Below are 23,311 nucleotides of genomic sequence, written 5' to 3' on the forward strand. Positions count from 1 at the left end.
GGGACCTACTGAGACAAGGACAGAGCTTTGTCACACACATGACACCAGAATGAGAAATAACTACCATTGGATACTTGCCAATCCATTCGAGCCCTTGCTTATGCGTTAGACACCGTCCTTACTGTTGTACAGAGATGCATACATGTTTGGGCAACCGTATGAGGTTTTAACTGTTGATGAAGTTCTGTGCCATAAACTGATGGAACTACAGCGGGTCACTCCAGAGCACAGAGCTGGCTTATTCCACAATTAGGAGGGCTCCATATTTCAGTGAACTGTCAAAAACTTATTGGCCATCAGACTCAGTCTTCAGGGCTAGCAGATGCTTGGATGGAAAGTGGAGTTCTTGGATCAAACACAATAAAAACAAGCTATGAAAGGCAAGTCATGTGCCAGGGCAATGTGGGCTCACAAACTGACATTTTGAGCACTGATACCTGATACATCCACAACTCTTGGATTGTATAGTGGCGCATGATCAAGAGCTTAAAAAGTATGTTGGCAAAACCAATCAGTCACATTCTTTTATGGTGAGCTCATGTCAGTTAGTACTTCATAAAGATTTCAAAATTTCACCTCCACATTTCTGATCAGAAAAGGTGAAAGTATTGTGAACTTCAGGTTTCGGTGACAGTACATGGAAATGGTGGCCGTATTTGTGTTCAGCTGTGCCCAGAGAGAGGCAAATTGGGAGCTGCATCTCTTCACTTTCAAATGCATGTTGCCATTCTTCCTGAGATATGACCACAAAAGCTATGCAAGGTAAGGTGCCACCTACATCAAAGAAATGCATCCGCTGCCAGCTGAAATGCTCAAGGAGTTCCAGCAGGGGAACTTTGTTGTCAAGAGATCATGTCAGAAATTCAACCAAGTAGACCCTGATCAGAGCCAAGAGTGGCTTAATGGTATAGGAAAGAAAGAAGGTGGAATTATAGACATCACCAAGACTCACTCAGCCCTCAGCAGATGGGCCTTGTTTTACAATCTGAGAGCCTGTATCCCAGCAGATACTAGAGCCATGTTCCATATTGGCTTTGGTGGTGATCTTTTTCATAATGAGTCAAGAAAGGCAAGGAAGCAATAACAATGAAAATGAGGATGCACTCATACAAACACTTCAAAGGTTTAAGGTTTTCTCTGTGGAGGAACCACCCACTTCATTGCAAGATATTACAACAAAAAATCTGGCTACTGAAGCCATACAAGACACCCCCTCGAATGCAAAGATCCTAGGACAAGTGCAACTGGACAGCTTCATGGAGAAACTACCTGTGAAGCTGGTAGGACTGTGCATTTCTAGATTTTGAAACACGAGTTAATGCCTGTCCTTTTGGCATTAGCACAGACAGATGGCAGTCTAAGAATTGGCACAAAAGCAATACTGGGTGATGTACTGACAGATGGTGTCCCTGCCCACCAACAATCATCTCTGTTGGGAGAAGGTATCCTGTGATAGGTGCACAAGCTTTGGTACAAGACTGGAGCAGTGTGGAGCCAAAAGATTTGAATACCTTGCAGATGTATTTGTAAAAACAGTACATAGGACTGGAACACACTTCCACAGAATAGATGTTGTGTTTGACAGCTACTACAAGATATCTATTCAGAGTGGTATCAGACAAAAATGCCCAGTAGGTACAAGACCCATCTAAAGAGTGCTGGAAGGCAGATATGTGCCTCTTACAAGTAATAGGATGAACTTCATTGTGCTTCCAGAAAAGATAATAAGGAGGGCCTTGCAATATTTTAATCTGAGCCGCTAATAATACAAACACCTACTACCCAAATCCAGTACTTTTTCTTCCGAATACAATGGGCTGGAAACCAGAGGACAGAGGTCTGGTGCCACAGCTCATGTCATTCCCACCTATACCAGAAGACTGCATGAAGGCAATATTCTGTGCTGCACAATAGAGCCCAGAGTGGTACAGGATAGAATGGTTTATTTGTACAGGAACATGCAAACGCAGAGAACTGGAATTTGGTTGCATCAATATGACACTTAGAACAAGTCTACACAACAGTGCTACATCGGCACAGCTGTGCCAAGGCAGCTGCAGCTCTTAGCATGTCTGGTGAAGACGCACTCTCCCATCTGCATGATTACTCCAGTCAGTGAGAAGCGGAAGCTATATTGGCGGGAGATTGTCTTGTGTGAACAGCACAAAACTTGCATCGTTGGGGTGCGTGTGTCTTTTTCACACCCCTGAGCAATGTAAGTTAGATCAACTTAAGCCGCAGTGTAGACCTGCCCTTAGTGCTTAAGGACAGTATCGATAAGTAGATGTGTCCATATAAGAAGTGACCTAATAAGGTGATATCTTCCACTGTATACCAAAGTTTCTTGACACTAACGTGTACTTAACTTGTGTGCATTAAAATATTTACTTAATGTTTACTACAGAAAATATTTTCACTCGTTTTAAGTTTCTGATAGTTTAATCAGCGTGTATACTTTTGTTTCAAGATGCTAATGCTCAAGTTATAAGAGCCATGTAAACATGCTCTGTCATGGTTGCATAACGCATTAAAATATTTCTAGTACCTCTTGCAACTAAGAAACTGACATACAATAGCTTTAGAAAAAGGTTGTGCATATTATTTGATCACTTTTGTTACATTCTGCAGCTAATTAAGATCCGACTGAAGTATGTTAATCCTAAAATAAAAGGAAATAAAAGTTTTACACTTCAGCAATTTCTGTGTGTTGCTTTGTTCGCTCTTTAGAGATCTTAATACACAACATACAGCTTGGTAACAACCATATTTGGATTCAGCACACCCTAATTATCTTTAAAAGACATAGTTATCAATGTTTAACAAAAAAAAAACCTCTTACAGTTAACTTTTCTGAAAACCTGCCTAGTCTTATTTGATGTATTAAGGTAACATTTAAAAAATGAAATCTTTATATATAAATATAACTAATTAAATCTACATGTCCTGTTTGAATGATGTTAGTTGGTATAGACTACCACATTCAGCCATCCAAAACCTGTAGAAAAAATAAAAAGGGAGGAAGTTGGAGGATGTTTGTCTTTTAATTCACCAGGGAGTAAATTCCCTGCCACCTGTTTTGCCAGTTCTGGTGTTTTTTTGTGTGTGTTCTCTTACCCTGGCCCTCCTTCCCTCTGCTCCCCAAAATGCTGCATCCCAACTGGCCAAAGTGCAGAAAGGAGGCAATGGCAAACATAAGGGAAGGGGTTCACAAGACTTCATGTGGCCCCAAGCATCCTGTCCTTCTTCCCTTTCCCCCCACATATTCACTCCCAGGCCATCTTTGTGAATGCCCTGCAGACTGGATTCAGCAGGTTGCCACCCTAGTGAACAGAAGTCTGGCGTTTTATAGCAAAGTGTTCTGTGAACTACTTAAAGGCTTGTAATGTTTTGTTTTTAACTTACTGAACCATAACAGATAAAAGCTGCTTGGCCATGTGGATTTTTTTTTAAAAAAAAATCTGGTTTCTTCAAGAGATTGTTGAAAACGCTGTATTTCCTCTGGTACACATTCTAATTTATCTGAGCAATTTAATCACGTGTCTGGATAGGAAATAAAAAGTACCGACAGAGTAATAGGCCAATTCTTCAACTGCGATTTTAAGATTGTTACAGAGCAGTGGTGATTGTGACATGGTGTCTTGGTGTATGTTAACAACTGTAGCAGAGTGTTAATTAAGAATGATGTAATCTGCAACTGCAATTATTAGTATTGTCTGTTTAGCTGGATAGGAGCTAGAGCTCGCTTTAGTTACTTTAAAAGCTTCAATAATAATGGTAAGATTAATGTTTTATTTTCACATCTGCTCATGAGACAGTTTTAAAATCCTGACGTTTAAAATGCAATAGAATGTAAACATAAGGGCTTCTGCTCATTTACATGTTAGCCAGATTTTCTAACTGATTGCTGCTTGAACCTAATCTGCCATCTCCTGCTGCATTAGCTACAACAAACATTAAATTTACATACTGATTTCTTATTTTGTGTTAATGTAAATAATCTGTAATTACAGTAAATTTGGACTTCTGTTGACATGAGCTTGTATAAATCTGAAAATTTAAAATGGAAATGTTAATTACCATGTGTCATATCTATCCATCTAAAACTCTGAGATTTTTTGGTAGAAAATCCTTTATACTTTTAAAAAGATCTTGCCTAATGGGAAACATTGAATTAATTTTATAAAATTGTGTAGAACTGAACTAGAATATATACAAAATACCGGCAAAATTGAACCTAGCAGTCAACTGGGGGATCTGTCAGGTTCTCAGAAGTGCTGAGGAACTGCTCAAACCTTTGAAAATCAGGGCATTTATTTAGATGCCTAAATATGGATTTAGGAGTCTAGCTTTTAGCACCCATTTTTACAATATTGGCCATAGTTTTTATCCAGAATAAGATACAAGAAACACTACACCCATACGTTATGGCTTTTTTAACCAGGAGGTACTGATTCTTCTAACCCATTGTTGTCTCATAGACAGAAACAAAATCAAAGCTATCAACCTTAGCTATATCCTCAAAAGTTTCTCACTGGCAGAGCCATTCCAGAGGTCATGGGGGAAGGGACTGCTTTGGGCTGCATATTCCCTTTAAATTTCTTCCATGGCTAATTTGAGATTGTCAGAATCAATTACATATATTTGTTAGGTGTGGCTTGCAAGGAATCTCATTGACATTTTCAGTGAGTCTCCAGGATGTTGTTCCCATGAGCCTGGGCAAGTGAGTCTGTCTCACAACACAGGCAAGTTCGGTGGTCTGGAATATTGTAGTCAATAGAACTACTTGCATGTGTATGGACTTCTTGAATGAATAGATTTGTGAGATTGGCTCCTACCTCTGTAGCTAAATTGGTGGGTAGTATTAGAACACTGTATCAAGAATTATTAGTTTCAAAAACATATATATTTGTATTAATTTCTTGGCATGCTGGAAGAACAGAAATGACTGATACTTCTCAAGAGATGATTTTAGAGGAAGACTTTTTTTTTTTTTGAAAGTAAGAAATAAAATGTGATCATGGCAAAATGTGAAGGTCTAATGGCATAGAACAGTGTCAAAAGCAAAATAAAAAAGTTGCAGACTTAATATAGAAATTGTTTTACATGATGTATGTCTATACTTTCCATTCTGTTCCAAGTTTCCTGTGATTATCACTTGTTATGGCAGTACCAGTACATAAGCATTAGTAAGATTTTTTTATTCTTATTATTTAGGCTGTTTTCTAAATTCAGTCACTTATTAGCAGGAGGAGAAAATTAAAAAAGCAAATAAACACGGCTTCATTCCAAAGCTCTTAGAAGAGATCAAACCAACATAATATTGCACTGGGATTCTAATGCGCTGTATGCTGTGATGTTTCCTATAGTGGTTTCACTCAGAAATTTTCTTCTGTTTTGAAAGAGATTGTGAATTCCAACATTGTTCCCCATTTTAAGTAAAGGGGATATTTTTCAAATCCATAAAAACTTCAGAGACAACAGAAGCGCTTTAAATACATCCATTTTATGTGATAACATGGTTAATACAGTAATTATTGTGTGATGGTTTTATTTAGTCCACATATCAGTGAAGATTATGATGATGATTATTATTAATTATTTTTTGCTTAAGAATTTGCAAGTATTTTATGGTACATTTAAAAAGTTTGATAGAGCACATTGTTAGTACTGACTACATGATATGCCAGGTATTTGTTTTAATGCCTGGTGCTTCACACTGAGAAATCTCTCACTGGCTATTTTTTCCTGTCTGGTCGTTGTGTATTCATACAATTTTTGCCTGATTTACACTACAGGCAGCCCTGCTGAAGAGCAAAATTTGTCTTGGTATACTTAAAATCAGTGGTTTCAGAGTAGCAGCCGTGTTAGTCTGTATCCGCAAAAAGAAAAGGAGTACTTGTGGCACCTTAGAGACTAACAAATTTATTTGAGCATAAGCTTTCGTGAGCATGCATCCAATGAAGTGAGCTGTAGCTCACGAAATCTTATGCTCAAATAAATTTGTTAGTCTCTAAGGTGCCACAAGTACTCCTTTTTTAAAATCAGTGGTGAATGCACATTGTAGTTCGATGTCTTGGCTGGATATAGTTACATATACATGCCAGCCCAATATTAATTCAAAAATATATGTGATAAATGTATCTGTTTGTGGTAATCGCATACGACTCTCCGTTTTGAAAATTCTTACTAGCAGAACATAGCCTTTGAAGTTGCAGACACCTTAGTAGAGAAGGAGTTAACAGGTTAGCTCCCTTTGGTCATTCTCAGTATGTTTTCTTGCCTTTAGGAGCAAAAAGAGAGATGATAACATTGTGCCTAAACTTGTCTATGTGGAGTTTAGGGTACTCCTGGGGTTTTTGCAACTAACTGTAAAGCAAGCTAGAACATGCTCATCCCTGATTTTCTTGTTTTTCTTCCAACCATTTCAGTGCCCTGCAGGAGTCATTAAATCAAAACTTCATGCTGATCATCACCCATCGAGAAGTCCAGCGGGAGTACAACCTCAACTTCTCAGGAAGCAGTACCATTCAGGAGGTGAGTTCTGTTTCACAGCTGAAGAATAAATGTAGCTCATTATAGCTAATGTCAACTCTGTTAAAGAGGGCTTATATGTTCTGGTTGGAAACTTTTTCATGTTTGATTATTCATTTTTTAGTTTTAATTAACTTGATCCTCAAAGATTACTGTAGATAAACCAACTGACTAGACCTAGAAAGGTTTTAAGAAATTTAATTTTCAACATATTTAAAAGAAATAGATTTTCTAACACAGTTTACACTTTAATAGAAAAATAGATGAATAATGTTTATTATGAAAGCAATTATTGAAGAGTGAGGAGGAAAGCTAGTTATAGTCCAGGTATACTTTATTTTTAATCCAGTGACATGCTTTCTCTTGCTTTCCTTTTAACTTGCTCTCTCCCAGCCACCTGCCCCCCTCCCTTTTTTTTTTTAAAGCACAACTGCCTGTTATTCTGTTTCCTTCATTCTGTCTAGGTTGGGAGCAAAGTGGATTTTTTGTAAACTGATATCCTGTTGTTCCATAGAATGGCCAACAGGGGGTGGTGTTGCAAAGAACAGTGCTGGAATGATGTTCCCTAGAAACAAAGGTAGTCTCTGTTATGCGTCTTGCCCTTCCAATTTTAAAACTGGAAACCCTTGTCTGGCTTCTTAATTCTCTTCTACAGCAAAATATTATTGCCAGCTCCCTCACTTCACGTGACATCCAGTGTACAGCCCATTTATAAAAATCTGGCAAGTGTATTCTAACATGTATGAATCCTTCATATTTCCTGGTGGGAACTCTGAAGATGGAAATATTTTATTTCCAATTTAAATATGTTTTTCTTCGGTTTGAGGTTTTTTTCCCATTCAAGTTTCTAAAATTTAATACATTTTCTTATAAATTCCTACCTTAAAGAGCATAATCTAAGATCTGTAATATTACAGGAGCAGTAACCCACACCCTTACGGTAAAGGGGCCTTAATCATTTCCATCATTATTAATACTATTTTTCATGACATCTCTAGTTGGGTCATTTTAAATTCCCTTGTCTGGAACATAACATACAAATGTCATCTCTCTCATCCATTTTCAAAGGGGGAAAAAATATGCATTTTTAATATAATTAACACGCTGCTGCAACACAACTTCTTGGGGGGATGAACTTTTGGACTTATAAATAAAACTGCTTAATTTGAAGACGGCTGGTAATTTGATTGTGGATTTGTGCTTTTTTAATTTTAATTTTTTAATAAAATTGCCAACACCTAAAAAGCAGTAAATCACATATATATTAGCTGTTTCTTGTATTGTTTTTGTCTGTCTACACAAAATGTTAACACATTATAATTTCTTCACTGGCTTCTACTGAGCCTGAAGAAGGAGCCAGAGACCTGATATAGTGACTATGAGATATTGGATATTTTTATGTTCACGGAAGTTATTTTGTCTATGGATAATGACAGGATTATTTCTAACTTGTTACAGTATTGTTACATAAAAGCAATTCAATTTAAAAAAGAATATTATAATTCAGGATTCTCATATAAACCACCACAAGTGTCTCTGTCTCACGCTACGCTACTGTACTTAGGTAATGCTCTTTGGTAATGCTTCATATATGCTGCATAAAATTATCCATGCAATTCCTGAGCAAAACCAAATGCATTAAAGTCAAAGTGAAAAATATAACTCTGGACCTTCTTACTTTAAGAAGCCTGCGGAAGAGCGTACAATTGGATCTGAATGGGTGGTCACTTTAAATCTGCACAGAGCCCCATTGCAATCAGTAGAGATTTGTATGCATGGAAAGATCTGCTCACATGGATCGAATTGCAAAATTAGAGGATTGTTTTGGGTGCTAACGCTCGAATTATTAATTATTTTATACTTTTAGCATATAATGAGAATTGTAACAAGCAATTGATGAACTTAGTTGCCTTGTGTAGTAATTATTTTTTTTTCTTTTTTGGGGATCAGTGATTTTTTTTTTCTCCAAAGGCTGTTGGAAGATTTATTTTTCACTTTTTTTCCTCATTCACACATTAACAAATTAATAGTTTACTTACTTTTTGGTATATTTTTGTGGTAGCTGAAATGCTTTACGCAAGTTGCGATTGTCTACCACAAGAGGGCAGGAAGGACTATTCAATTATTATCTAAAAATGCCATTCAGTGTTTTCAAATTAGCTTCTTGTATATTAGCAAAAAGGAGTATAATGGCCAAGTTATTGTTTGATTTACAGATAATTGGCATATTGCAGGAAGGAGACTTAATTTCACCCTTTTAAATTAAACAGGGAGATTTAAAAAGACATAAAATATTCATTAATGTTCAGTGATTATAAAGCAGTGGCATATATTTATTTTACCTTTATTACTGTTTCGATGGGAAAATACTGCAAATATTTCAGAAATCGAGTTGGCCATTCTGACAAGTTGAAATGTTTAAGCAGTGTTAATGCAATCTACTCACATCTGATATCCTATGCAGAAAGATTCAAAATGACTACATCAATTATTAAAAGAAATATTTAAAATTCTATAAATGTTCCATTGCTTGCCACAGTTGTATGCAACTGTCTCTCCAGGGCCAGTTGTTTGGCTTGTTAAATATATTTTAATGCTGCAGTGACTTGAAAGCAGTAAATATCTTTTCCAGGCTATTTTTCACATAACATTTTAAAACCATGTCATGAATATTTTTGCAGTGAGTTAGGGTAAATCTGTTGGTTAACTACCAAGCTTTACTAGATACACTCTAGTTTCAGCTCTGCGTTGATTCCTTTTAGAACGTACATTACAAAGCATCTAAAAATTGAAGAAATGGTTATTTCATGGAACATTGCTATTTTATATATATATTTTCCTCCTAGAAACAATTGGGCAGATAAGTTTGCAGTAGAGATGGACTTGAGTCACAAAGTACAGATCTGGATCCATACTCGCTCCCTTACGTACCGTCCAAAATATCTGGGTGTTTGGATTTCAGGGGCTGGTTTGTATCCATTTGTAAATTTGGGGATTTTTCCGCACATCTCCAACCACTTACATTGTAAGATTTAATTAGGAATTAATAGTGCTAAAACTGAATATCAGCTATATTTGATGTGGGATCACCAGGCCATAGGGATGGTTTAAAATAGTTTGAGTTTCAGTTTTAATTCTGTCTTTTTAGATGTGTGAGAGATGTTGTTTGGAAGGGGTGTGTGTGTGTGTGTGTGTGTTTATTTAAGTAACCGGGAAGAGAATTATTAACTTGAAAACTTAATGATACCGTTAGCCAAAATTGCAAATTAATCTGTGTCACAGGTTTCAAACATGTGTGTGTTCTTGTAAAATTGCTCCATTAAATGAGTCCTGACCAGATAGTGTATCAAAAAAAAATCTTGATTTTATTTTCATAATCTGATGACATTTTTATGTGGCAATCAACAGTTTTTGTGTCATCTGTTTAGTGGCTCTAAAATCACAATCTTACATTAAAATACTGACTTCTCATTGTACTATATAGTGAAATCTCTAAGAAAAGGAGGTGAGAATTCTCTAAAATCAGAGAATGTTTAAATATTTTTGTTGTTGTTTTTTTTGGTGAATGGTGCTGTGATAACTTTTAGATGTTATCAGCTGTTGGAAGTTAAAGTAGTATGAATTTTGAGACAAGGGGTGACTAAGATAAATGGGTCTATAGTTGAATGCATAGGGATTTTAAGAATGGACTAAGACATAGCTACATTCAACGTGCACTGTGTTTAGCGTCTGTCACCAAGAATCTGATTTCTTCTGTTTTCTTTAAACAGAGGTGTTTAAATTGTGATGATGTTTCTCTAAAATGAAGTTAATCCCTCCATCTGAGATTCTCTATGTATCTCACATTGTGGACATACTACTCAAGGAGAGGCAGGGAGGTTCTTATATCTTTAAAGGAAGAAACTTAAAATTTGCCCTAAAAAACACACTTGTATTCTCATCTGAAGGTGGATCAGCCCACATAGGGTTCATAAATGAAAGCTGCCTCAGTTATGGTGGCAAATTTTGTGGTTTTGAGGGTTGTTTCTTTTTCTGACTGATCATGAAACACACATACACGCTTCACAGTTTTTAAAAAAGATGAATAGTATAGAAAAATGAAAAAAGAACTTTTTAACCAGAAACATTTCCTTTAAAAAGAATAGACTTTCAATAACTTTTGTGTAATGGTTTGTATTTATCTATATTATTGACTCTATTGGGCTTTGATGCCTAATGTGATTCCTGGTGTGCAAGGCTAGAAAAAAGCACCTAGGGTACACAAGCTGTGGCCATTAAAGGATGAAGAATATAAAATGTGCAGAAATCTTAAGGCCTTCTGAAAAAAAGATCTGTGTTGGTGTGTTTTTACTGCTGGAAATATCAGATCAGAGTACCAGGCACAACGTATATGAGGCATTGTGATTCCTGGTAGAACATGAGATCTACATATAAAATGCAAAGAGGATAGATTCCTAAATAAAAGCTTCCTTTGCATGCCTGCAGCTGCTCCCTAGTCAGTTCCTTTAGCCAATAAGTTAATCTGAGTGAGGGTAGCTGGTTAGTATCTTACCACCTTTAACAGGTAGTCTGTTCTTTTCTGCCCAAAGACTAGAATGGGTAAGATGGTGTAGGAAAACAATGTTTCCAAGAGCACCAAAAGCATAAGTAGCTATAGTTATTATTAGCCATCTCTGACAGTCCACACTGTCCTCTGGTACATTAACTTCATATTGTCACTCATTCAGGTTCATTGATCTGAGCTTGTACAGATAATTAAAGTGCAGAGGCTCTGGAACATAATATTTAACAGAGTAGCTGAGATATGTTGATTGCAGCTGTCTTCAAATTGATGAGCTTCAATCACATTTATCTTTAGTTTTAATATTTTAAAACATATACGTTGACATTGGTATTTTCTGTGGTGTGTTTGGCTTGTATTGCTAAAAACATAATTGTGTATTGACAGTAAACTACTGCCACTATTTAAAATTCTTTATGCCCCTTTGTTTTTTAACTTTAGTTGTTAATGGATAGATGCCAAAAAACATACACAAATGAAACCATACAATATAGACAGAGACCTCATTAAAGGAATCTATATAACACCAATAAATATAGACGTGGGAGGAATCCTTTCTGTGTGCAGAAAAATAGTTACTCCAACAGAAGGGAATTCTTGCTCATTTTCTTTTTGTGTTTTGATGTTTTACGAAATAATTTTCAAACCAACTGTTTGAGTGAGAACAACTCATAGTAAAGATCAGAAATTAGCATGAGGAACATGAACTAGATACATCAATCATATTGATCATATTAATATTGCTGCTAAATAATTATGGCATAAGTTAGCACAAGGTTGATTCAGACATCAAGATGTCCTAGTACTTGTTTGATGTTACAACTAGTAAAAACTAGTTTACTTTTCATAAAACATTTTACTAGTGTCAAAATTCTTACTTGCTTTGTTTAAATATTTAAGTAAATTATTTTAATGCTAATATACTAGATCATTAACTATTATAATCAACTGTTAATACCCAGTGGGCAATGCACATATATTCTATATTCCTGGGATCGGCCAATAACTTTCTTATTATCCAAGAAATTAAAAAAGGTCTTACTATGATACTGAGTCCAAGTTGAGTATTTTTAATTTCATTTGTTCTATTTATTAAAACTGAGTTTTTGTTTGTGAAAGAAATGAGTTAAATAACAAATTGACTTTAATATACACTGGATAATTTAATATTACAACACATAGTTTTAAAGCATCCTTCACTGTATTATCCTGAGGTTGTGTAATAATGAACAAGCAACATATATCAAGTTAATGTTTTTGACACTTAAAAGCATAATTATACATTGGCAAGAATAAAAAAGATTCTTCTTAAAACTAAAGAGTCATAAATTTCACCCTTAATCAGATTTTTGTTAAGGCAAATCTGACTTGTGTTTTCTAAAGTATTCCTGTGGCCTTATTAACTTTTGAGGAATAATAACATATTTGTTAAATCAAGCTGTGTCAGCTGAATAAATTGGTGTTAATCATTTTGTAAAACGGTCACATGTTACACGTTATATGAGAAAGGAGTCCCTTAGGAAATGACAGTGTAAAAAATATCCACTGTGTACCTGTTTGAAAGTGACAGCTTTATTAGACATTTAAAATTGGTTTTGGAAATAGTTCTGGTTTTAAGTGATTGTAGAGGCAAATCTATACAACCGTTATCCCTTTTCTTTTTTGAGCTGCAGAAACAAAGCTTATAAGATGAAGGGCATTATTTTACTTCTCTACTAATTATGAAACAACATATTGCTGACAGAATATGTTTGATAACCTGTAATTTGTATTTTGGCAGTTTGGAAGTGCATAGCTTTAAAGAAACCATTTTCAGTTATCAGAAACTAATAAACATGGACATTTTTATATGCAAGAAAAGGCAGAGAGTAAATAATTGCACTGGTGACCAATACTGTAATAGTCCTGTTTTACAATATGCACTTGACAGGTTGTAATAGTGCTAATTGAAGAGACTAATTCACACTTGCTTCATTCTATTCAAAGGCAAAATCAGCAGCTTGTTTTGCTTTTGACCAGATGGTCCTGATGAACACCTACTGTGCACTTTAAGTGCTTTACTAGAATTACAAAGGCTGGGGGCTGCGTCCGACTCAAAATGATTTGAGAAGAGAAAAAAACCTCAGTGCTCAATGGATTTGGTGCAACTAAATTAATTCTAGTGGACCCATTACACATTGAGCCCCCTTTTCAAAGTGCTGAGCCTCCTCGTTTGTTCTGTAGCAATGAGAAAGTGAAAGGCAGATTACTGCAAACAGAAATAAAAAAAAGTGCTAAAAAAGTGCTATGAAAGGGAGAAAAGAGGCCTTGAAGCCTTTTCATATCATTTGGGTTTTTCAAGTGCGTTATTTTTGGGGAGGGTGGATGTATGAAAAGCCAATTGGAGTTTTTTTTGTTTTAAAGTGCGCTATTTAACTACTATGAATATAAAAGCAAGAGCAACAGTTGACTGAGTTTACTGTGGTAAAGCTTTGTGTGTAAGGATGAATCAAATTCATTATAGTCAATCCTTTGTATTTTAATATGAATGTAGGGTTAGTTTCACAAGACTGTGTCTGTTTAGGATAATTATAATTTAATATTTTCCTTTCATAAAGTTATCACTGTAGATGTCTAAAATTTTAATCAAAGCAGTTTTTTTTTTACATAGGCTTTGAAGTACCCTGAGAGTTTAAAACTCCAAAGAAAGCTATTTAATTTCCAAAGAAAAGAGACAGGCTTGTTCCAATAGCATTGAGGCACAGATTATTATAACTAATTAGAAGTCACACATCTGTTAGCTTTTGGTTTGTGAACACTTGTAGTTTTTGTGTGTGTGTGTATGTGTATATATTTATATAGCCCATAAATGGGGACTGGAGTTCAGGGACACTCTCAAAAGAATGAAATATCAATTTATGAGAAATCATATCCTGCAAATGCTCTATCATGTGAGTTGTCCTTACGCTCACAAGTAATCATATTGAAGTGAATGGGTTTACTCATGTAATTTAAGACAACTCATGATGCTAAAAGCTTTTTGGATCAGGCCCTAATTTAGCAAACTGAGTGGTTTTAAACCACTCAAATTAAAAAGTAATTCAGTATTGTAATTTTGTTTTATGGGTATTTGCTATAGCTTACTTTCAAAGAGTTAATGTATTTTTGGGCAAGGCTACTGGCATAATGCTAGCTATTGAAAAGATGTTAGCATGAAATGACAAGAAAATGTAAGCAGCCACAATTCAGAGCATATGAAGCACCTACAGTTCCAGCTCTTGTCATTCAGAATAGCAAAATAATTTTACGTACAATACTGTAAAAATATATATATTACATCAACATGAATCATAAACCAAAAAGCTAAGTGCTGGCACTGTTTTCGCAAGGATTTTTTAAAATTGTGATTTATTTATTTTTAGCTTGTATTTCAGTGTGTACTGCAGTATAAAATATAACGTTTCCCTGTTCTGCATGTATGTTGGTTAAAAAAATAATATAATTCCTATGATTTTATAATTTAGAAATATGTAAAAAAATGAAAAAATGAATTGCAATATTGTTTCATACAGTCAGTTTTATTTATTCAAATTATTCTAGGCATAAAGCAACATTTTTCCATCAAACAACCCAGTTACACTTTTAAATAGTGAGGTGCTAATGCTAGAAAAGTTAGGCGCTGGAAAAGTTTTTTGTTTTTGTTTTTAAACTTTAGTAACAAAGAAAAGAATGAACAATTTGAGAGTATTGTTTTTGTTAGAAAATACTTTAAAATATTCTGTCTGTGTAAAGCTAGTTAGTCACTTTATACATAATAAAAATAGCATAAAAGAAAAATCTGCAGCTAATATAGAACAGACCTGGGATGATGACACTGCAAATTACTTACTGAGTTAGGAGTTTGATGGCTTACTTCTGTTCGTTGAGTTACAGAAGATTTTTCAATAATGAAGGGCAGTTTGTTTATATCCATGTTAAAAACATTAATCCATTGACATCATAGAAACATGCTAAAGAACTTAAAACAATATACTGTTTTTGGAGGTTCCAGCATGTGAGGTGGCACTTACTTAATTTATTTGTAATCCATATTTCTAGAGGCATGATATATTACTGAAGCAGCCTATGTCTGAATAAACTATTATAATGTACTACATTATAACATTAGCTGATCATTATGCAAAATGTTTATTCAGTTATCCTGAATTAATACCTAATAAATACCATGAAAATGCTGTTAAAAATTATACTTTTGCCAGTGCATTATATTCAGTGCGAAAATGCTTACTACCTCTATAAATAAAGCCACTTGTTATGATTTTTATCTTTGAAAAGTGCTGTACTCCTATTTTTTGTAAAGTGGTACATACAATATTAACATAAAAATTATTCCTTTGTTAATACATCAAGAATCCTGGGCATAAATTAAAGAACCCTGCACTCATACATGGTGTAAAATAGTCTCATAATCACCCTCAATAAATCCCTGTTACTGTTTTTTTAAAAAGCACTATAAAAGCTCACAGCAAACATTTGCAATAAGTGGCAAAATTTATGCCTTGCTTTGTGGTAGTTGCGTGACCAGACAGAGGGGTACAGGATTGTTTTAAGGTTTTTACAGCTGCAAGGAAAAAGCATCTGTTCCTAGAAAAGCCTGCATTGTTTAATTTTGACACTGACTTTTCCATGCTGCTTGTACCAGGCTCTGGATTAGGTGCCACCAAGATGAAATTTGTTTTAAGTTGCTCCCAAATGCAGCTGTCCCCCTACATGGCCTTGTAGCTTAAGCAAAGTAGACATAGCCAAAACAAGTATCTTTGTACAGGGTCATCTTAGTAGACTAGAAAAGCTCAGGACAGGAATGTTGATATTATTGTATCTTGTGAATAGCCAGAGCATTAGTTTTTAGGCTTATTTAGAAGAATTATTAGAATACTCTTACTATGACAGTGATATGATTAAAAGTCTAATACTTGTCTAAGACATTGTTTTGACTGAGTGAAGACGTGATTTTTAATCGTTACATCTTTGCTTATAAAATTCATTATGCAACTAAAGTAAACTTAACAGCTAGATAGTTCCTATGCTCCTAAATTATATAAAATAGGGCTGTCAATTGCAGTTAACTTAATTTGTTTTGAGTTAATCACTTACCTCGATTAAAAAATTAATAGTGATTAATTGCAGTTTTAATTCCACTGTTAAACAAGAATAGAATACCAATTTAAATGTATTATAAATATTTTGGATGTTTTTCTACATTTTCAAATATATTGATTTCAATTACAACACAGAAAACAAAGTGTATAGTACTCACTTTATATTATCTTTGGTTACAAAGATTTGCACTGTAAAAGATAAACAAAAGAAATATTTTTCAATTCACCTCATACAAGTACCGTAGTGCAATCTCTTAATCACGAAAGTGCAATTTACAAATGTAGAATTATTTTTTGTTACATAACTGCACTCAAAAATAAAACAATGTAAAACTTTAGAGCCTACAAGTCCACTCAGTCCGACTTCTTGTTCAGCCAATCACTAAGACAAACAAATTTGTTTACATTTACGGGAGATAAAGCTTCCCTCTTCTTATTTACAATGTCAGCTGAATGTGAAACCAGGCTTTGGCATGGTACTGTTGTAGCCAGCATTGCAAGGTATTGACATGCCAGATATGCTAACCATTTGTATGACCCTTTATGCTTCAACCACCATTCCAGAGGACATACTTCTATGCTGATGACACTTGTTAAAAAAAAATCAGTTAATTAAATTTGTGACTGAATTCCTTGTGGGAGAATTGTACGTCTCCGGCTCTGTGGTTTTACCTGCATTCTGCCATATATTTCATGTTATGGCAATCTTGTATGCCGACCCAGCACATGTTGTTCGTTTTCAGAACACTTTCACTGCAGATTTGACACAACACAAAGAAAGTACCAATGTGAGATTTCTAAAGATAGCTACAGCTCTCCCACCCAAGGTTTAAGAATCTCAAGTGCTTTCCAAAATTTGAGAGGGATGAGCTGTGGAATATGCTGTCAGAAGTCTTAAAAAAGCAATTTTCTGATGCAGAAACTAGAGAACCCGAACCACCAAAAAAGAAAATCACCTGAGTCAGATGCCACTAACAGAAGTTTGATGAAAATGAATGAGTGTCAGTCCACACTGCTTTGGATCATTATCGAGCAGAAGCTGTCATCAGCATGAAAGCATGTCCTCTGGAATGGTGGTCGAAGCACAAAGGGTCATACAAATGGTTAGCATATCTGGCATGTCAGTACCTTGCAATGCTGGCAACAACAGTGCCATGTGAATGCCTGGTCTCATGTTCAGGTGTAAATACAAAGGACACAGAATTATCTCCCATAAATGTAAATAAACTTGTTTTTGTTAGCGATTGGCTGAACAAGAAGTAGGACTGAATGGACTTGTGGACTCTAAAGTTTTATATTGTTTTATTTTTGAGTGCAGTTATGTAGAATTTTTTTTTTACATTTGTAAATTGCACTTCCGTGATTAAGAAATTGCACTACAGTACTTGTATGAGGTGAATTGAAAATACTATTTCTTCTGTTTTATCTTTTTTATAGTACAAATCTTTGTAATAAAAAATAATGTAAAGTGGGCACAGCACACTTGGTATTCTGTGTTGTAACTAAAATCAATATATTTGAAAATGTAGAAAAATTCAAAAATATTTAAATGGCATTCTACTTTTTTAACGGTGTGATTAAAACAGCAGTTAATCGTATTTTATTTAATCTTGTGATTAATCATGATTAATTTTTTTAATAATTTGACAGCCCTAATATAACGTATATGTACTTAAGGTAAAATTGAACGATTTGCAAAAAGTCTTGAATATTGACCTATTTAAATAGAACGATTATCTATCTTCAAAGTTTCAAGTGAATTAAAAATGAAAGAACACTTCATTTTCTGTTTTCCAGGGTTGTGTGTATTTCTACCCAGCTGGTCTAAAATGGTTGATATAAAGCCAAATCTGTGACTGCCTGTTTACAAAGTCTGTAATTTGCTAATGAATTACAATGATAATCTTTCATCATACATGGAAGATTTAGCCAAACAATTTGCTAACCATAAATTTTGATCACTATTTTTTGGATTTGGACCAAACCTTACATCAACTCTACAAATATTGGGGAAATAATTCAAGATGCAGATATTTCTGAGATACTTGGAATGCCAAAAGATGTGTAGGGATGATAGTGGATAGCAGGTTCAATATGAGCTGGCAATGTAGTATAGCATGTAAATAAATACACCAAACAACCTTCCTCTTCCCCCTCCCAGTTTTCAACTGCAGAGGCATCACATCATGGAGAGCCATCACCTAGTATGTTGTGTTCACTTCTGTGCACCTACTACAATATAGGAAAGAAGAATAAATGGAGAATTGCTAGATAGTCATGGCAGAGGATAGTCCAAAAAGATTTACTCTGATTGGGCTGTACCAGAAGGAATGCAAGCAGTACTGCAGACACAAACAATCCTTTTGAAGTCCTCAGTCCACCAAGTTCTCCAGAAGAGACTGTAGCTCTTCACAGGAACCAGTCAATGTGGAGAAAAGTTCTCTGATTACCCATCTGTCATGGTGGCTAAACAATTGGCATGGCTCATTCTGGGAGAGTGCCAGAGGAGAATCCTCACAGCATAGTTGGGCTTCTGTGATAAACTAATTTTCACTCCATGCATCTGAAGAAGTGGGTTTTTTACCCACGAAAGCTTATGCCCAAATAATTCTGTTAGTCTTTAAGGTGCCACCAGACTCCTCATTGTTTTTGTGGATACAGACTAACACGGCTACCCCTCTGATACTCTGATAAACTAACATTCAAGTGGGAACCCACATGAGCCTACATGCAGGTATAGTCCTACCCTGAGGGGAACAGATTACCAAGGCGCTCTCCCAATTTCTCAGACCAGTTTGTAGCAGAAACTGCCCTTCGGAAAAGGTGCCTCTTTGGGAACTCCAGTGAAAAGCAATCACTATAGCTGCCAGTCTAAGGCCATGTCTACATTACAGACCTTACAGCGGCACCGATGCAGCTGTAAGATCTCCCGTATGGCTGCTCTCTGCGGACAGGAGATAGCTCTTCTGTCAATATAATTAAACCACTCCCAATGAGCAGCAGTAGCTATGTTGGCGGGAGATAGTCTCCCGACGACCTAGAGCTGTCCACACCAGCATTTCTGTCGGTGTAACTTATGTCATTAAAAGGGGTATTTTTTTTTCCATAGCCCTGAGCGGCATGAGTTATACCACTAAAAGTGCTAGTGTAGACATAGCTTTAGTATTTGGCTCACATTTCAACAACTGTTGGCTCAAGGAACCAAAAGAGAGAGAGAGAGAACAAGCTACAGATCAAACTTCTCAAACGCCAGGGTCTGTGGATGTAGCCCTTTTTAAAATCAAATCTAGGATCACTCAGTCCTGATTCATGCTAACAACTTGGTAGTCATCTATGTGTATCATCTTCTTTCCCTTGGATCAAATTTGTCTCTTGTTTTCTAAGATTCTTTCCCCTTCTTTCTCTTTTCCCTTCCTTTTGGGGTCTTTTTATTTTTTCTCCTCTCTTTCTTATTTTCTCTTTCAGCCTTTCCGTTGGTGTTCTCACTCGTTCCTCCCCTATTCCCTCTTTTTATCCTCTGATTTATTCATTTTCTTCTGCAAAGAAAGATTTTATCATTCACCAAAGATGTCTTTTACACAGTTCTTTGCTGCTTTTCAAAATAGAAAAGATCAAGAAGAGTTGCTATCCTTTTGTTGTTGTTGTTGTTGTTGTTTTTTTAAAGTTTCTGTTTTTGTGAAATTATAATATTAGGAAGATTAATGTAAATTAGCACCATATTAAAATGTAGTGGTTGTGTTCTATGGTTATTACTACTACTTTCTGCAAAGTTGGAGGGCTGTTGAACTGTAACTCTGAACTCATCAATGAATGTCCAGCTGCAGATATTATTTAACCGTCAGTTTTGCATATTAGCTTTTTAAACAAAAGATCAAATTCTGAATAAAATATTATGCCCAATAGCTGCACAATTTTTTTTTCTCTGTACACTTAATTGTTGCTTCTGGAATTAATACTTAATAATTTAAGTAAAATGTCTTAAGTTTTAGGAAACAAACTGTTCACATATCTGATACCCTTTTATCCTTTTATTAGTTGTAATCATTTTTTCTTTTTCTTTTTTTTGTTTTTACACACTTAATTGTCATAAACAGGAAATAACTCCCTATGCTCTAAAGTGGGAGCCTCTACTGTGAATCCTAAAAACAGTGGCTTTATTAGCAACTACAGGGGGAAGAGCCACATAATGGCTATGTACATGTACAATGTGCAATGCTATAATTTGTCAAATAAGTATTGATGCAATATGGCAGGGCAAACTATTTCACTATGTGCTTAGACAGTAGGTATTTCTCTCCAAATATTTGCATTTGGAATGGGTGTGTAGCACAAATACATGAGAAGTATATAATAGTGAATAATATTTTGTGTTTGAAATTTACATATGATTTGCTCTATATTTTATTTCTGAATGTTATCTATGTTTTATTCATCTTGAATTAATTATATTCTAAATGCATTGATTTTAAAAAGGTTTTTATTATATTTCTTTATTAATCTCTGATATGCAGGTCTCTGCTTGAAACACAATGTTCTGAGTCAGTGATTTGGTACTTTTGTTTGAGGCTTCCATCTTCTTCTTCACAATCTCCTACTTCTTTTTTGTTTCTTCTTTTTTTGCCTGGTTATTATGGTTGTAAGGAAAATTTTCAGAATGAGTGTAACCATTAAATGAACTGACTCTAGGCCTTGTGCATACAAGAAAATTGCACTGATTTAACTAAAGATGTAATTTTAAGATAATTATGTTTAAGTTTAAATTGGTGCAAACCCTCACGTCAACATTATTATTATTTAAGGGCAGGTTGCCTCATTTTAGCTTAAGTCAGTTAGGAATTAGTTTAACTTAAAACTAAAAAAAAAAAGGCTTTGTCCTCAATAGGTGGTGGCGGTAGGGTGACCAGATGTCCCGATAAAATCGGGACTGTCCAGATATTTAATTGTTTGTCCCACGTCCCAATAGTTTGCTTTGGCGGCACTCCGCCTCCCCCCCCCCCCCCTTTCTTTTTTTTTGTGCTTGGGGTGGCAAAAAACCGAGAGCCGGCCCTGGTTGGGGGGTGAGCATGTGGCTGCCCCCCCATGTGTCCCGATATTTTGTTCTTGTCATCTGGTCACCCTAGGCGGCGGGGGGAAGGAGGCATTTTTTTTAGCATGTGATAGCTAACACCTAGTAACAAACTCATGGTTAAATCCTAACGTTGATAAGGCAGTTTGTGGTTTTCACATGTGTTTAATTGGTTGAGGTAAACCCTCTGTTGCCCCTGGTGTTTACCTTGATCAGCTGAACATGTGTGTAAGCTACAAACTGCCTTGTCCATGGCAGGATTTTGCCATGTATTAGCTAACAGAGGGTTACAAACTACAACAAGAGCCCAACACTTTGTTTTCTTAGTGTAGTTGCACCCTCCAAGAGAGTGGGCACAGGATTTTAAAACCTGTTTAAGTAAATGGTTTAAAAACAAATTTAAACTAGTTTGTTTCTTGTGCAGACAGCCTGAAACAATAACTCTGCAGTGTGTGAAGTACCCCATTCATCTCAATAGGATTTAACAACAGAAACTTGTTAGATCATCATGATTGCACATCAGAATTAATTATTTCAGTGTTGCTCAAAATATATAAGAAATGAGAGGAACAAAGATTTTATGATCTGCACAATCTTAGGTGATTAACGTTTTATTTTGATGCCATAAGTAAGTGTTACTTGTGAGAGGACCATTTTTTCTCAGTCTGACCCATGGCAGTGAAAGACTGGATGGGGTGAGTAATGCTCAAGTGAGCATCTAAGCCCTCCCTCACCTCCTCTCTGCTGTCCCCTCCAGCCCCTTGAGAGCTGAACCTATAGAGCCTAGTTGGGCATCCGAGCCCACCCCTCATGTCACCAAACTGACCAGCCCAGAAAGAGGCTGGTCTGCTATGGTAATGGGTGTGGGGTCCTACAGCTTCCTGCTACAAGTGTCTGCAGACTCGGGCAGACATAGCTGCATTGGTTGCACATCCGTCACATTTTCAATTTTATCTTCCTAATCCTGAGAGCTAGAAACAGAATATTTTAAAAATAAAAGCTCAGATTTTTGATGTCATAAGATATCTCTGGGACACAGATTTCCTTCATTTCCTGTTAGGCCTCCATTTGTCATGACTTCTGTGCAGGTTGGTTGTAACAGTGGTAAGGGCTTCCTTCTTCCACCTTCAGTTAGCTAGGAGAATGCACCCATTCTTCTCAAATGAAGGCCTTGCCACTCTGACCTGTACTTTTACCATCTTCAGATCAGACAACTGCAGGTCAGGCTATCTTGAGACGAAAATGAAATCTTTAAATTGAGACTGGATGTCTTCTTTTTTTTTTTTTTTTTTAAATCCATTCTGCTTTGTTCAACCAGAAGTTTTGGGTTTGATGCAGGAATTACTCGGTGAAATTGTAGGGCCTGTATTATACAGCAGGTCAGACAAGTTGACCATGATGGTTCCACCTGGCCTTAACATCTATGAATCTGAGAGAGAAGGAGGCAAATAAAAGAAAAAGAGAAGAGGGGGGAAAGGAAAAGGTAGCAATAGAGGAAGGAGAAAATCCAGTGGGCAGATCACTGCATGGCAGAGTGATGTTCCTTTTGTACAATATTAGTGCTATTCTTTAATTTGTGTATGTGAGTTATAACTATCCCAAGGCAGGGGTGCAATAGGTACATCTAAAATGGATGGATAAGCCATTTGAGAGCTGTTTGGCCAAATGAATTTATCTTTGCAGCCCTGTTCATATTGAATTGGCATTCACATCACAAACCTTCACCATGCTGGGCACTAGCTGACAACTAATGGGGGTGAGAGTCATTGGTGGATGGGGAAGGATCAGTTCCCCATCTGTAAAAATGATAGAACTTCCCTGCCTCACAGGGGTCTTATAAGGATAAATGCATCCAAGACTGAGGTGCTCGGATTCTATTTTGTAATAGGGCCCATGTAAGTACCCTATTGGTTGGTAGGTCTGGAAGAGCAGAGATGCTGCAGAGAACTACTGGGATGGACTGAAAGAGCTATTTGGGGACAAAAGGGCAAAACTTAGCTTAGTGCCTATCTACTC

At 35.9% G+C, this 23,311-nt stretch overlaps 1 protein-coding gene across 2 annotated transcripts in view; it reads left to right on the forward strand.

Moving 5' to 3' along the window:
* The window catches only part of FAF1 (Fas associated factor 1), a 309,253-nt gene that overhangs the window by 114,173 nt on the left and 171,769 nt on the right, over positions 1-23,311 (forward strand). For both annotated transcript variants that reach the window (XM_073357756.2, XM_073357758.2), the window contains exon 7: positions 6,429-6,534. In XM_073357756.2, coding sequence (XP_073213857.1) covers positions 6,429-6,534 — 106 coding nt within the window. The remainder of the gene's footprint in view (positions 1-6,428; positions 6,535-23,311) is intronic.

Source organism: Lepidochelys kempii, chromosome 8, assembly GCF_965140285.1.
Source record: "Lepidochelys kempii isolate rLepKem1 chromosome 8, rLepKem1.hap1, whole genome shotgun sequence".
Classification (NCBI taxonomy): domain Eukaryota; kingdom Metazoa; phylum Chordata; order Testudines; family Cheloniidae; genus Lepidochelys; species Lepidochelys kempii.